We start from the raw sequence: 16,577 nt of genomic DNA on the forward strand, positions 1-16,577 counted from the left end.
GAAACGCTGTTTAACCGGCAGCTCCCACCTCAGAGCTGAGAGCCCCTCCGACAACGGGAAGTTACTCTTCATGAACGCTGGAGGTGACAGCATTGAACCCCAGAGCCTGTCTTCCATAAATCCCACCCCTTAAAGCAGCACCACACACACATACATACAGTGGGTGGAATTGAGTTTATTGCAATAGAAAAAACACCAAATAAGCCAGCAAACAGTGTGCTTTCTTAGAGCTCCCTCACAGAAACAATCTAATTCAGTGTGTGGGGGAAAGGGGAGGGATTGCCAGCCTCTCCATTCCTCTCCCCCAGTGCTTTTCTCCATCAATCACTCTCTGGAGGGGCTTCCTCCGTGCTCTACCTTTCCAGACACGATCGGTTTTTCACCCCGGTCCTATACACAGTCACGCTCTTTGCCGGCCGGAGCGCTGGGTACATCCACGGGAGCTCGGGGCTGACACGGATCTGTCGTCGTACGCGGCTGCCAGAGCCAGGGCAGACTTGAAAGGGGCGGGGGGGCTTGTGCCAGTAGGGAAGAGCTTCCGTTTCTAGAGAGAGCCCACTGACACTCCATTCCTGAATTCACAACTCGCTCCGGGCTGACTGCCTGCCGCCTGCCCCCAGAGCTCACCGTCGTAGGCCCAGGAGGTCCGGGGCTCTAGCTAAACGTTCCTTCGCTCCCGGCTGCGCTATGATTTAGCTCCCTGGGGCTGCCCCTGGACGACCAGGGGGTCGGAGGGGCAAGGTCGGGGGAGGCCTGGTCCCACTGTGATGGGGGAAGGGAGCAGGATGCGTCCTTCCTCGCCAGCCACCTGAAGGACCCACGCAGACCTGAAGGACTCTGGGAGTTGGACAGGGCTATGAGACTTTTCCCCACCTCGCTGTGACAAACTAATAATTGTGGTATTTGTTAAGCGCTTACTATGTGCCAGACACTGTACCGAGCGCCGGGGTAGATACAAGCAAATCGGGCCGGACAGGGTCCAGAGGGCTCCCTTCGGCGGCCAGCCGTGTGGGATCCGCAGGGCCTCGGGGAAGTTGCTGCTATGCTGAGGAAAGACCTAGACCCTGAAAATCGCTGCTCTCACGGTTCTTTTGGCCCATGAGCAGAAGATTCAGTCTGTTCCCGCTTGCTAGGATTGCCCTTGCCCGGGATTTTGGCACGTGGGGGGGATTGCTGGAAAAAATTAAGCCACTCCCATCGACTAGAGTCCCAAACCGTTCTTGTGAGCTCCTGACCGTTGCAGTAAAGACTCTCGCTGAGGACCCCCGAGGCGGGCGGGCTCTATAATGATTTCCAGCTTCCTCTCCCCATTGATGACGCTGAACTCGCCGCCGGAGTTCCCTCTAGACTGTAAGCTCGTTGTGGGCAGGGAACGTGTCTGTTGTTACCTCTCAAACCCCTCGGTCAGGAGCTACATGTTCAAATTCTGAGAGGGCGGTGGGAGCAGGGCTCCCCATGTCCAGCCTTGTCAGGAACAGCAGGGGCTATGGAGGGAATTTCCTATTATCTAGAGCTGTTAGGTTCAACTTTCACATTCCCATTAGGTGGGAGTGACCCCTCCAGAGACTCCAATGGAGCCAAAGAAAGAAAATCTCGAAGCCTCTGAAGAGGGGAAAAATGATCGTTATTCCTAACTCTGCCTAAAAATCACCAGAGCATTTCCTTAGCTTCTCTTTCTGCCTCCCAGTGAGGGTTTCAACCTAGAATCCCGAGTGCCTCTCACACACTCGCATACAAACTCAGACTCAGCGGGGACTATTTAAAATACTGCCAGTGCCCCAGTTTGGATTTCCCTTCCCTGTCTGCTTCTGAATTCTTTGTTCCTTATTCTTTATGAGGGACTTACAAGTCCTGGGGAATGCCATTTCCCCGTTGACCCCCGACCTAATACCGTGTTCTGTCGGGGTCACCAACCTAGGGAGCCTATCGTAGGACCGGGACGGTCAGAGCAACTGCTGGGCTGGGGCCAGAGCTCCTGCCTCGAACCGGTCCGAACGGGGCCGGGCAGGCCAAGGGAGGCGATGGGCAGGTTTCTCGAATCCGGAGGGTCCAAGCAGGGGAAAGGCCAGCTTCCTGGCGTTTCTGTTGGCCTGCCGCTGGCTTTCGCCCGTCCTAGCTCTTTAAGAGTCGGCCCCCTTCCCGGATCTCTCCCTCCACTGACCACGGGGTTGCGGGGAGGCAGAATCGGTTCGGGACCGAGCACCTCTAAGAGCAGACTTCCTCAGGAAGTGGGGGGGAAGGGGGAATACAGTCCCCCTGTGCCTAGGCCCCCAGTCAATACACCGTCACCGTGATATAGAGTTTGTTTAATACCGAGTAGGCTTTGCTCCCACGCTGTGAGGCATTACAAAATTCACCTGGCAATTCACCTGGGGAGAGAGAGGGGCGGGGGCCAACTCGAGGGAGAATCCCGCTAAGGAGCGCCGATCTGGGGTTCTCTCTCCGCTCCCCCTTGAAACCTGCGCTTGGCCCGCTGGGCTTCCCGCCTTCTGGGTCAACCCCTCCTCCCACTCCAGAGTAGGGGGGTGAGGGGTGGATGTGGGGAACATTCAGTAAACAACGTCAGGGGTGAACACACAGACAAGACAGCCTTAATAAATTAGTAGAATACTATTAGAATGGATGGCTTTTTTTCAGTTTTTCTTTTAGCAGCAGCACAGCAGCAGCAGAATTGTCCTACAAGCAACCTAATGAGCCCTTTCCCCGGGCCATTTCGAAAGCCCCGTCCCCGGTGGTTAGCTCTGATGTAAAATTAGAAAATAGAAATCTGGCAGGGTTTGTTTTGTTTAAAAAGGAAAAGCCCTGGCGAGGTGGGGCACTCCCTTCCGGTCCTGTTAGCTCTGGCCATTGTGCCTGCCAAAGGTGGTGCCGCCGGAGGGCTGGATCTGGATGGAGTCCAGCAGGGGCCGCAACGCCTGTCCGAAGGGCCTGGTGGGGGCGGGAGGAGGAGGAAGAGGCGGGCGACACTCAGGGAGCAGCTCTCGGCCACAGGATGCCCTCCCTCCGCTCAAGGGGCAAGGCCCAGGGCTGTTCTTTCCAGATAAGAGATGGGTCTAGACACGCGTGTGCCAGGCCACAAATCCAGCTCTTAATCGGGCACCGCCCCCTCCCATCCCGCTTCCTTTCCCCAGATTGACGGCGGAAGCCCCCTCAATCTAACCCTCGCCTCCCCGGACATCTCATGCGATGGCATTCGTGATCTCCGCCCGGTGCTCTGCCCGGCTGGGATTTTGGGCCCGCGTGCTGGGTGGCGGGGGCCTGGGGATCAGCGGGGCCGCCGCTGCTGGTGGGCTGGAGGGGGCGGGAGGGGCGGAAGAGGGGGCACTCACGTGGAAAGGACTTCAGAAGGAAGGTCTGTTATGTAGGAGGGGATCTTCCTCCCAGTCAGGAACTGTGCCACTTCATTGCTGAAGGTGTTACAGTTGTGTTCAAAGAGGTTATAGGCCTCACCCCTGTAGATCGGAAGAGGATACTCGTATTACTACTAATAATGGTATCTGTTAAGTGGTTACTATGTGTCAGGCACTTTACTAAGCGCTGGGCGGGCTACGAGCAAATAGGGTTGGACACAGTCTCTGTCCCACGTGGGGCTCACGGTCTCAATCTCCATTTCAGAGATGAGGTGACTGAGGGATGGAGAAGTGAAGCGACTTGCCCCAGGTCACATGGCAGACAAGTGACAGAGCCAGGATTAGAACCCATGACCTTCGGACTCCCAGGTCCATGGTCTATCCACCACACCATGCTGCTTCTCAAGTTAGCGTGAGGCCCCGAGTCGCGACGCAGCTGAGGGGTCTTTCGAGGTCAGAAAATGGAAATTGTTTCTCAATTTCCTTTTCCCCTTCCACTAAAACCTCGGGATTTTGCTGATTAAAACTCTTGCACCCGGGGAAGAACCGTGGCCACTTTTAGGAGAGGGCAAGATGAAAAACAGCAGTCCCCAGAAAGCCTTACCGGGAAACGTTTGGGGCGATATATCTCTACAGTTAATACCTCACCGGGCACAATGGCCTGCAGTGAGGAAGGCAGGAGTCGGACACAAACAAGCCTCGGCTAACGTTGTATCCCGGCCGAAAGCTGGGAGTCGCTTTGGTCGGGGCGGACCAGCGGGGCGCACTCCAATCCAGAACGGACCATGAGGATCATGAGGCAAGGAGGCAGAAGCGGAAACGGTGCCAGGCGCTGCAAGCCACGAATACAATAGCACAAGGCACAGCCATTGTGTGGGCATGTTGCACCCGGACCGGTGGCTTCTGGATTGGCTTATCACGCATCACCCACAGGTAAATTTCACCGTCTGCGGCTCCTTCGACACGAAGGACCACCCTGCTGACGACCCACTCAAAGTGCCAGGGGACCTTCAGACTTCTACCTCTAAATCTCTAGACGGCTCTGGACACCAAGTTCCTAAATTCCTCGACCAAGGACTTCATCCGCTCAGGCTGACACCATGCCGACAGACAGCAGTGAAAGTTCCATTCAGGCCACTCTGGATTACTGAAGCTCCAATTAATCCAGTTGTGGGACTCCCCGGCAGCCTCTAAAATCTCCCCACTTCAAAAGGTACGAGGAAAGGGAAACTCAGGTTTGCTACTCGGGTACGGACTTAATAAAAGGTTTCTGTGGGAAAAGAGTTTGAAAAGCCAGACCAAAATGGAACTCCTGAATTATCTGTGCTCTCCCAGTTCCCCATCGGCCCAGGGAGTTGAGAAGCAGCTGCTCCTGTGGACAGGTGCCGTGGACAGGTGTGGCCACGCCAGGATGCAATCTCACAGCCAGGACATGGTTTCTGGGAGCACAACCAATTCTTTTCTGGGTAACGGATTACGTGCCAAGCCAAACCTTTAGGAAACGAGCAGGATCTGGGAACGTCTTCCGCTCTGGTACCAGGCTTGCTCCACGTAGCCGATTTTTAAGTCGCGGACGCCGGTGGGCCCAGAACGGAGAACCGCCTCCTCCCGACACCCCGCCTTCTTTTCCGATCCCCGACAACTCACCGGAACAGCGACTCCCCCAAGGAAGACAAATACTCCAGGAAGATTTCCTCTGTGACTTCGGTGCTCCCCACGTCGACCACGGAGTCTGGGGGGCCGAGCAGCGTCCCGCCCTGGGAGAGGCAAAGCGAGTGAGGCAGTCAGCCGCTAATGGAGTCCCTTGGAGTGGCTAGAGTCTTCCACGGGAGGGATGGCACCCACGGCTCTGTTAACACGCTCCGTGTCTGGAGCGTTCCATTTTTCAGCTGGGTAAGCGGAGGCTCAGAACCACGAGCTCCAGCTGGGATTACTGGGACTAGAGCTCTAATCGATCAGTGACATTTACTGCACACTTACTGTGCGCGAAGAATGGTACTAAGTGCTTGGGAGTGTACAATTCAATGGAGTTGGTAGACATGGACCCTTCCCAAGAGGAGCTGACAGCTCCCTATCTCCCAGCTGGATCCTCTAGCTAAGCTTCCTCCTCCTCCGTGGCTGGGGAGGGGAATCCATGGGATGGGGCCTTGAGTTACCCAGGCTGAGGCTGAAATTTCCAACTAGTACAGTTTGGGAAAGGGGAACAGCCTCAGAACATAATGCCCAAACAAGCCTGATAGAAAATGTGAGGAACAAGAAAACAAGAAAATGAGAAAGAAAGGAAGGACAAGAGGGCAGCTGAAGTGGCTTACATTTGATTGTCCATTCCTGCCCATTCACTACTCGGGCATGGGGAGTTAACTCTTCCTTTGGGGGTGTGTGAGGTGCCATCTTTGGACTCCTCTACACTAATGAAGTGTCAGGTCTCTCGCCAAGGATTCCCAGCCTAGAGATGACAGACCCTGATGACCTAGGACGAAGGGTTGAAATGCCGTCATGCCCGTTAGCCCAAGCCTCCTAGAAATCAGGCGGCAGACCACGGAAAATTAAAAAAAATGGAGAATGTGACCCAAAATCTTATTACAGACCATCAACTACTGGTATTTATTGAGCACCCGTGTGCAGAGCATTGTACTAGACAGGCGAGAGAGTAAAATCAGAAGTTAGAGACAGTACAGATGAAACCTCCCCTTATCAACTAGTCTGAAAAATGCTCATTATATTGCAAACTCACTATATTCACGAGGGGTAATAGGAAATACGCAAAAGCAATCAACCACACACACACACACACACACACACACACAGAGTAAGTGATATCTGTTAATTGCTTACTACGTGCCAAGCGTTGAGACAGATACAATCACATTAGACACAGTCTCTGTCCTTTGCAGTCTAAGGAAGAGGGAGAATGGGTATTTAATCTCCATTTTACGGTGGAGGAAACTCGCCTCAGGGCTACTTTAGCTGAAGCTCCATTTCCCCAACCTCCCGACCCCCCCAGATTTTGGTGGTCCAGGGGACAGGGAGAATGAAAAAGGAATCATAGATGATCAAGAGTGATCCCTACATTCTGGTTGGGTGGGGGGGGTGTTGTGGGGCCCCGAAGAGGCTTTCCCTCCAGAGCTGGCTATCAAGGTAGGGAGATGACTTGTCCAAGGGAGAAGACTTTGATGGGAGCAGTGAGGGAGGGACAGGACTAATAAAGATTTTGGAACCTCGTGGGGGGGGGGTCAAAGATGGCACAGGAAAGACTCCCGCAAAGAGGCACTTACAGGGGGGCAGCTGGAGATGCCGCTGCTTCCGAAGAAGAACTCATCCTTGTGAACGACTATGGAGGTGTGCCTGCCGTGGAGGAACAGGAAGTCAACCAACCGGAAACCACGTCGACAGAGCCAAACGACATCCTCAACTAACGGTCTGCCCTCATTACTCACCGCCCCCCGACCGACCCAGGAATCGGTGAAACCCACCACCGTTGAATGAGATGCTCCGATTAATTAAAAGCTTAAAACGGCAAGGACGGCCCCTGCGCCTATCCAGACCGGAGCAAAAACAAGAGAGACGTGGATTTTCAAGCCCTCCATAGCTCGCCACTGGGGAGGACCGAAGAAGGAGCTACTCGGAGTGAAAGAGCCCAACTCCAGGTGGCCATGTTGTGGGGACCACTGCTCCCCAGCAGCACGAGTGGAAAGGAGGCTGGCTTGGTGAGCGGGAGCTGCCTGAGTATCTTCCCGTGGAGGTCTTCGCCTTCACCTGGAACAATTTAGAGCCGACTGACCAGATGGTCAGGATGCCAGGCTACTGGGTGGGGCTTTTCCCGGGGTGGGCGATGGCCACCCACTCCACCCATTCCATAGGCACCTCCCTCCCCCCTCTAGAAATAACGAGGCCCAGCTCAACCCAGGAGCTGCCAGGCCTGGCGTGGCCCAAAAGTCAGGAGAGGGTAAAAGCAGAGGGGGAGAGGAAGGACATTAGATTATGACCTATGTCGTTGCTGAATCAGACCAATACTTCATTGAGCCCAGGGTCCTCCCTCTGACGGAGGTACTAAAAGGAGGCATGGAAGAGCCAGGTGACGGTGCCCGCCCCAGCAAGTCTCAGGATTAGGCTGCGTCTTTATGTCTGGACTTTAAAGGGGCCATTTTTAACTCATTCATTCAATTATATTTACTGAGTGCTTTCTGTGTGCAAAGCACTGTACTAAGCGCTTGGGAGAATATATTATTTTTCCTGTATAACCAGTCATGGGTCGAGGCCATCCAGGGATCGACTTAATCCTTCCAATAGCCCAAACCTTTCCCTCTTCATCTCCAATTTTCCCCTAATTACCCACCCTTGATTTCTCATCCAGGGATTTACTCAAACCTTTACTGATTCTATCAATATTTTCAAAGAGGAGTGGGAAGAGCAGGCAGAGAAGGAAGGCATACGAGAGAGTAGAGATGGCTTTCGGCTGCCCGTAGAGAGCAGAGTCGGGGGTTGTTGGTATAATGCTTCGGGACCAGCCGGGAGCGGGCCAATGTGCGGGGTGGGGCTGGGCTGACAACAGCTGGGCGCCTGTGACCGATCCCTTACCCTTCCCATCCTCCACTGCTCTCCGCCATGCACGTCTCTCCCGGTAGGTCAGACCAGACCAGTCTAGCCAGCAAGAAAAGTCTTATCCTCTCCTCTCCACATCAGGAAGAGCCGGTCTCAGAATGCTCTGCCGGCACTCCCGAAGGTGGAAGCCGGGACCCGGGCTTTCACTCTGGGCCCAAGAAGGGACTCTCCAGGATCCGACTCTGCCCGCAAAGAGGCGTTCTGGGGGCTTGTCACCTTCCTCGGGAGCTGCTGCTGCAGGCCCTTCTTGGAGGAATGGAGCCTGGATTGTACACTCATATGCAGCTGGTCCATGGGGTTGGCCCATGTGATGTCTTGGCTCCAGCTGCTGATAAAATCACCGTGGCCGTTTTATTTAGTGCCAGGCACGCTGGTCCAAAGAGCTCACCTACAGCTCTTTGGTGACCTCAGGCGCCCTGCTTGCCCCTGGTGTCCCCTGGCAGGAGGGCGATGAGGGGCTGGGGGCTGGCATGGAAGGGATGGTGTCGAGGCTGTAGTGACTGGGCGGCTCCAGCTCAGACTGGAGGTGCTCTCCCAGAGTGGGGAGGGAAGTCAAAAAATCCCTCTCTGCCCAGACCCTCCCCTGAATTCAGGGCTGGCTCCCTCAGCTTGAAGCCTTCCACAGGAACAAAGAGGGAGCCAGAGCTTGGCCGACCACGTGCATTCTGAGACATCCCTGAGCAGCCACATACCATCCCAACTAATCAAGCCAGCCGGTCCAGTCAAACTTACCAGATGCCTTCCAGTTGTTTCCCTGGGGAGAGAAGAGAGAATAAATTCACTGATAGATTCAAGGCAGGGCCCTGAGGCTCTAGTAGCCTGGGCAGGTGTGACACATCCCGGGAAAGTGGACGGTCCGTCGCACCCATTTGTTGCCTATCATGTCTGGCCAATTCCAGCAAAGGCTACTGGACTTGTTTTCACCCCAGGTGCATTGGGGACTCATTTTCCAAGAAGATCATGACCCGGAAGCTCTCTGTGGGCAGGGAATGTGCCCGTTATATTGTACTCTCCCCATTTTTTTTTTAGTACAGTGCTCAGTGAGTGGAAATGTCCAGAACAAAGACGAAGAATTCGAGGCAGAAACTGGATGCTGTCTATACAGGTCATCTCTTATTTACTACCCTCAGTCTTCCAAGTCCTCACTCCACTAGTCATTCGACCACCCATCACTAGTATTTCTTGAAGGCCTTTTCAATCCACCTCTCTCCCTCCTCCCCTATGGAGGTAAGGGTGGGGACAACAGCTAAGAAACTGGGTGAGCAAACGGGCAAAAACCTTAAAAATGACACAAGAGGCAGCTGACATCCGGCCCCTTCTGAGCTGAACCGTGACATCTAAAGCAGAAGCCCAAGGCTCTGGAATTGATTTTGGCCCCAGACTTTCCTTGGAGGACTCCATCATCCCACCACTGTAACAGCCTGCTGAGCCACTGGCGGGGGCCCTGATGGGCAAACTTCTGCCCTGGGCCCTGTCACTGCCCTCACGTTGGCTGGTGAGTTTGGGGGGTGGGGAAGGGAAAGAGGGGCTGGAGGTGGGGCGCCCGTGGTCTGGGGATGACTTAAAGCTCCAAACCCAAAACAAAACAAACTGAGGACAAAATGGCTCATTACCTCTTTCACCCCATGACCCCAGAATCACCGAGGAAAAGCCCTTTAAGCATCACCCCTCCAGGCACTGACCTTTGATAGGTGCTGAATGAAGGAAGTCAACTAGATATGATTCCCACCCTTTGAGCACTTCAAGTCTAAGACTCGACTTCATTAGTCAATAGTACTTACTGAGCACTTACTGTGTTTAGAGGACTGTAGTAAGCGCTCAGGATAGTGCAAAAGAGTAAGTAGGCACGATCCTTGCCCTCAAGGAGTTTACTATCTAGCCAGGAGACACTAAAATAAATTCCAGATAAAGAAGTAAAAGAGAAAACATCAAGACAAAACGCTACTAACAAAAACAAAGTAACTTTGCCACCTCGAATGTATAATGAGTCTCAAGGAAAAGAAAGGTCAGTGTTTTGCAGATATGCTCTCGCAATCTTCCAGTGTCACGGGGAAGGGACAGATATCATTAACCGTTATGGCTCAGTTTCTCCCAAAATTATACTCTCTAGTTGGTGTAAAGTTATACTCTCTCGTTAGTTTAAACGGAAGAACCCTAATCTTGGTTGTTCTTTCTGATCTCCATTAGTGACCCATGTAAAGTGGTCCCTGTTTAACATAAATGAGGCCTGCCTTAAACAGGCCGTTCTCTTCTTGCCCCTGGCTAATAATCATAAATATTTGTAAAGCTGAAGTCTCCAAAAATAACACCCTTTGAAATCCAAATTGCCCGTCCTTTGGAAATGAGCCGGAGAGAGGCAATGTGGTCTAGTGGAAAGAGCACTGGGTTGGGAGTCAGGTGCCCAGGGTGCTAGCCCGGGTGGGCCTGCAGCTAGCCAGCCGCCTTTGTGACTCGGGGCAAGTCACTTAACATCTCTGGGCTTCAGTTTCCTCATCTGTAAAAGGTGAATAAAAATACTGCTCCTCCCCGCCACTATTTCCTGGGGATTTTGTTAAAGATAAAATGTGATAGCTGGTGTGAAAATGCTTTGGTGGGTGGGAGAAAGAATGTCACGCTGATCCAAGATATTATTAGAGCAGTGTTTAAGATTCACAGAGGGAAGGTAAAGGGGAAGACAGAAACACTTCTATATGATCAAAATCCATTTTGAAGGAGGGAAGGGAGAAGAGGAGGACTGATCCGTAGAGACTCCTTTGCAAAGTTGCAGAAAAGGAAAGGATTGTTTTTTGGTCGGGGGTTTGGAATTGAACTAGGGCACAAGGCCTTTTTTAGACCTGAAATAGGCCCGAGGTAATTTTAATATTCAATCCAACCTGACTACTTTTCCACTAGGGTCTATCCAGGAGGTAGTCAGCGCGAGGATTAGATGGCTGCCTCGCTCCCAGCTGGCCGACACAGTTGATTTACTCCTTTTTTCTTTTTTACGGTATTTCTTAAGCGCTGTGTCCCATGCACTGTCTTAAACGCTGGGGTAGATACAAGATAATAAGGACGGACACAGTCTGTGTCCCACGTGGGGCTCACAGCTCTAATCCTCATTTTACAGATGAGGTAACTGAGGCCCAGAGAAGTGAAGTGACTTGCTCAAGACCACACAGCAGACAAAGATAGGTGGAGTTGGGATTAGAACCAAGGTCCTCTAACTCCCAGGCCCATGCTCTTTCCACTAAGCCACGCCGTCTCGATCTGCTGCCGAACTGTACATTCCAAGCGTCTAGTACAGTGCTCTGCACAGCGTAAGCGCTCGATAACTACGATTGAACGAATGAATGAATGCTTCTCCGGGACTTGAGGCCTGAGGGAGGAAGGTAGGGTCAATAAGCCTGCGCGGGTACACATAAACACACACGCTGTGTTTTTATTTTCCAGTAAAAACAACTCGATGGAATGGTAGAGTATAGGGCAAAGGAGTTCCAGGACCCAAATGATATTTTTTGAGAGCTCTTGTGAACACACTGCTGGGCTAACCTCTAAGTCCAGATCTCCCAGATGCGATAGCAAATGATAAACACCATTTATTGAGCAGTTGGTGCTCGATAAATGCCTCGTGATGAATAATAATCAGATGACGGCAACGGGGCCTCTGGAGGCGGCACATTGTCCCAGATGGCAGAGGAAAGAGATGTACCACCAGCTCGCTGGCATAAATCAAGTAAATCCCGAGCTCCCCCCTTTGATTCTTCCCTTAGTGGCATAGGGTCTCTAACTGGAAGAGACGATTATCCCGGCCGTGGGCCACTCCACAGGCAAGGCGAGGGAAGGCTGTTTAGGTTCAAAAGGAAGTTCCTTTCCATTGGCTCCACACGGATCCCGGACGGGGAAGCGGGAGGGTCTTAGTCCGATGGACCGAATGACCTTCTCTATGCCAGTCATCCCTTGTCTGCACCCTTTGTCCTCTTTAACAGAAGGCAGCATGATGCTAATCGCGGGCACCCTGCCCGCTGCCCTGGTGGTAATGAGCCCAAATCACTTAACCACAATCGACCCTTTCCCAGCCTAACTCCCAGCAGAAATAGTTGTGTTATCTGTTAAGATGCTTGCCGTGTACCAGGTATGATGGTACAGAAGCATAGCTGGGGGTAGGCACATAGGTTCATCCCCGTTTTACAGATGAGGAAATGACTTTTACAGATGAGGAAAGGCACAGATGAGTTGGATGACTTGCCCAAGGTCACGCAGCAGGCAAGTGGCTGAGATGTGGTAAGAACCTGGGTCTCCTGACTCCCGGCGCTATGATCTCCCCGACTAGGCCACGCTGTATCTAACCTCAAGGTCAGGAGCTCAGGGTGGAAGAAAGAGAAGGGAGGCTGAGTTAGACCTCAGAACGGTATTTGCCTGCCTACCTATTTCACTCGATAGACGCCTCAACGGTTTTGCTTTCGCTATTATTCGGCACGACGAGCCACGTGACCCCAGAAGTTGCCCCTACAGATGGCTACTAATCATGAAGAGAGGCCAAGCCGACTTCCCCGAACCGTATCCTTCACGCTCAGGGAGTGAAACAGGGGACAGTGGCTTCGCGAGGTGCTTGCAGGGTGATGCGGTAGCACAAAAGGGAGCGCGAGATGGGAGACCGCAGGAGCAGGGAATGGGAACTGGAGCAGAGAGGCCGTTCCCAGGGCAGGAAAGTCAGACTGCCAGGGAAATCCACCATAAGCGCGCGCCTACCCAGCCCCACTTATTCAGATCTTTGGTCTATCCAGACCGGCTGGGGTTCACCTCTGGTGTGCTCAGAATTTGGGATAAATTCCAAGATTACTAGAAATTACCTGCCGTCACTAATGAATGAACCCTTAGACTACTGTGCCTCGGAAGTGAAGTAAGCCATTTTTCAGTTTGGAATCCATTTAGATTTAACTCTTCAAGATATTCGGATTTCCAAGCACCTGGACCCACGCTCAGCCCTACTTTACCCAAATAAATGGATTGGTACTGACCCTGTTCTATTCACCGCTCCCTGTATTCAGTTCTAGGCAATTATATGTGGTATTTGTTAAGTGCATAATTATAATGATATTATAATGATTATTATTAGCCCTTACCACGTGCCAGGCACTATTCTGAGCCCTGGGGCAGATACGAGATAATCGAATTGGACACAGTCCCTGTTCCTCATAGGGCTCACGGTCTTAATTCTCATTTTAGAGATGAGGGAACCGAGGTACGGAGAAGTGAAGTGACTGACCCAAGGTCACCCAGCAGGCAATTATGTGTCAGAGACAGGATCAGAGCCCAAGTCCTTCCACTAGGCCATGCCGCTTCCTTCAGGGGTGTCTACTCATGTCCTCAGTATCTGCGTGCAGGGCGCTATTCTAGGCGTTTGGGAAGCATTCGATAAAAGATGAAACGGTCCCTGCCCCCCAAAGAGCTTCCATCTGAAGCACTAAGACTAGAGAGAACTCCAAAAAATGGTCAGCCAGAGAAAAAGAACAACAGGGGACCACGTGACAACCAGGAAGTGGCACACTCATAGAACCACCTCCAAGGAAGTGATCCCCCCAAGTGACTTCATTGTGGGAGAATTAAGTTACAGAACATATTCTGCTGTGGGGAGAGGGGGATAAGAGGGGCTTTCAATGTTTTAGTCCAACTTTGACTCTGCAACCCTTTGAAACTTAGTTGATCGATGTTTTCCGGCTCACCCCTGGAGAAAGACCATTGCTTTTAAGAGGAGAATTAGGTCATACTCAAAGGAAGGAACCTGAATGGGTCGGAGAGGGATTAAAAGAGTTGAGGTTTGGTTTGGTCGCCGGATTATTGGAGAGCAACCCAACCATCCCTAGGATCAAATGTGCTGAAACACACACACAAAATCACTGTATGTCGGGACTGACTGAAAATGATCGGCACCATGCCCTTTCTTTGGAGAATTCATTCATTCTATTGTACTTATTGAGCGCTTACTATGTGCAGAGCACTGTACTAAGCGCTTGGAATGCACAATTCGGCAACAGAGAGAGACAATCCCTGCCCAACTCACAGTCTCATTCTAACTAGGAAGGGGCTGATATATTTTAGTTTTGACTTTCCTTCTTACTGGCTTTCCGGATCACATCCTGAGGGCAAAGGAAGCCTAGAAGTTTGCTTTCTCACTGGGAGCAAACAAATTCTGTGGCTTCAATCCAAGAAATCTGGTCACAAGGACTAAAGTCAGAGTGACTAGCACCTCCCTCCAATGGTGACTTGGAAACTTTCGCTTTAGTACTGTTCCTCCCTCCATTTCCACTTTCTGTCTAAACTCACGGTAGTGTAACATTTGAAGACTTTTTGAGGATACCTGCGGTGCTGAAGTAGGGTTTGACCTTTTGACCTCTGTCCCCTAGCGTTTCACTAAGATTCCCTTGCTATCATCACTTAAAACTATTTAAAAGTGGACACGGGCCAGAGATAAAGGAAATCAAGTGAATATTTGGAAAGATTTTTCCCCTCGACTCAAAAATTGCCCTCATGGAGGTGCAGACCAGGAGTTCTATCTATGTGCTCTGCTAAACACCTGTTGACTGACACACCGGTCCATTTTTTTTTTTTGCTAGATACATTGCAAGCACTTAGTACAGTGCTCTGCACAGAGTAAGCGCTCAATAAATACTACTGAATGAATGAAGAATTGAAAGAAAAAAACCTCACAGGTGCAGATCTGGAGCTCTATCTACGCGCTTTGCTAAACATCTGTTGACTGACACCAGTTTTTTTTACTAGATAGAAGAAGAATCGAAGGAAAAAAACCCCTCATTCTGGCTGATGTCTTCATTTTTACCGAAACTAGCATAGGTAGATGTCTATAAATAGTGAACCGGGTGAATTTTTGGACTGCGGAGAGTGCCCCGGTCACTCAAGCACTCAGCACAGTGCACTGCACTTAGTAAACGCTCGATAAATACTACTGAATGAATGAAAGGTAGGTGGCTCTTTCTCTGTAGGCCTGCCTTAAAAACACCAAAAATCTTTAGTCCCCTCGTTGGTGGCCGTGAAATTTCGCAGTTGTGCCCTTTCGGGGTGATCTTGCAGGGGGAGGGGGTGTCTTCCCTTCATTCATTCATTGGGCGCCTACTGTGTGCAGAGCACTGTGCTAAGCGCTTGGAAAGCCCAATGCGGCCATAGAGAGAGGCAATCGCTGTGCACAGGGGGCTTCCTTCCACACTCTGTGGGCAATGGGTCCGGGCAACAGGGCCCTGGACCGACCTGATGGTGGTCACTTTTCCAAAGGCCTTCACTTCTTCCTTCAATCGTAATAATAATAATGTCGGTATCTGTTAAGCGCTTACTACGTGCAGAGCACTGTTCTAAGCACTGGGGTAGATACAAGGTCATCAGGTGGTCCCACGTGGGGCTCCCAGTCTTCATTCCCATTTGACAGATGAGGTAACCGAGGCCCCGAGAATAATAATAATAATAATGTTGGCATTTGTTAAGCGCTTACTACGTGCAGGGCACTGTTCTAAGCGCTGGGGGAGATACAGGGTCATCAGATGGTCTCATGTGGGGCTCCCGGTCTTCATCCTCATTTTCCAGATGAGGTCACTGAGGCCCAGAGAAGTGAAGTGAGTTGCCCAAAGTCACCCGGCTGACAAGTGGCAGGGCTGGGATTCGAACCCATGACCTCTGTTCCTCAAGCCCGGGCTCTTTCCACCGAGCCACGCTGCTTCCTAAGTGAAGTGACTGGCCCAAGGTCACCCAACTGACACACGGCGGGGGGGGGGGGGGGGGGAATTAGAACCCACGACCTCTGCCTCCCCACCCCGCGCTCTTCCCCCAGAACCCCACTTTTTAACAAATACCATCATAATAATACAATCGTATTTAGGGAAGCAGCCCCCTCAGTGCAAAGAGCCCGGGTTTGGGAGTCAGAGGTCATGGGTTCGAATCCTGCCCCAGTCAGCTGGGTGACTGTGGGCACCTTCTCTGGGCCTCAGTTCCCTCATCTGTCAAATGGGGATGAAGCCTGGGAGCCCCGGGGGGGGGGGGAGGGGACCCACCTGATGACCTTTGCCCCCGCCAGCGCTTAGCACAGTGCTTGGCACCTCGGAAGCGCTTCCCAAATCCCAACATTATGATTTCCAAGCGCTGCGTCCGGTGCTCCGCACCTAGTAGGCGCTCAATAAGGACGACTGCATAAGGATGATTACTATTTATAGAGCGCCTACTGGGTGCGAAGCGCTTGGAATGGACAAGTGGGCGACAGAGGGAGACCATCCTCCTGCTCCCCCAGGCGAGGGGCGTCTCGACCAGTGGGGGCTATTTCTTGGCCGCTCCCCGTGCTCCTCGTCTCCCCCCCCCCCCCCCCCCCGCCATAACGCGGTCTGGTCCTTCCGAGCCGCCCCCCCCCCCCCGCCTTTTTTTTTTGATTTTTTTTTTACCCAACATGATGGGGCTGAGCCTCCGGGCCAAGCCCTTGGACAGGTCGTAGACGTAGAGCTTCACCGGGAAGAGTCCGGGGGGCTCCATGAGGGGGCGGCGGGGGCGTCGTCGAAGGGTCCCCTGAGGGAGCGGGGCGGCCGCACCCCGGGGCCCAGGGAAGCGGCCGCGGCCTCGCGCCCTCCCCCACGCGCATGCGCGCGCCGCCTG

The 16,577-nt window shown here is 52.4% G+C and overlaps 1 protein-coding gene across 1 annotated transcript; it reads right to left on the reverse strand.

Moving 5' to 3' along the window:
- Nucleotides 1–155: 155 nt before the first annotated feature.
- On the reverse strand, nucleotides 156–16,560 carry DESI1 (desumoylating isopeptidase 1). Its single transcript, XM_029078909.1, has 6 exons — nucleotides 16,370–16,560; nucleotides 8,685–8,706; nucleotides 6,626–6,695; nucleotides 4,998–5,107; nucleotides 3,330–3,452; nucleotides 156–2,928 (listed from the first exon to the last, which is right to left on the reverse strand). Exons 1-6 carry the CDS (start codon nucleotides 16,455–16,457, stop codon nucleotides 2,835–2,837), a joined length of 507 nt encoding a protein of 168 aa, XP_028934742.1. The 5' UTR covers nucleotides 16,458–16,560; the 3' UTR covers nucleotides 156–2,834.
- Between the last annotated feature and the right edge of the window lie 17 nt (nucleotides 16,561–16,577).

The sequence above is a fragment of the Ornithorhynchus anatinus genome, chromosome 14 (assembly GCF_004115215.2).
Source record: "Ornithorhynchus anatinus isolate Pmale09 chromosome 14, mOrnAna1.pri.v4, whole genome shotgun sequence".
NCBI lineage: Eukaryota > Metazoa > Chordata > Mammalia > Monotremata > Ornithorhynchidae > Ornithorhynchus > Ornithorhynchus anatinus.

What these genes read in the sequence shown, in the direction of transcription:
- DESI1 (XM_029078909.1), bottom strand. Translation starts at nt 16,457, where the DNA reads ATGGAGCCCCCCGGACTCTTCCCGGTGAAGCTCTACGTCTACGACCTG. An exon ending in GCTCAGCCCCATCATGTTGG is followed by an intron (nt 8,707 to 16,369) that starts GTAAAAAAAAAA and finishes TTCTCTCCCCAG; the next exon opens with GGAAACAACTGGAAGGCATC. An exon ending in AAACAACTGGAAGGCATCTG is followed by an intron (nt 6,696 to 8,684) that starts GTAAGTTTGACT and finishes CCTCCACGGCAG; the next exon opens with GCACACCTCCATAGTCGTTC.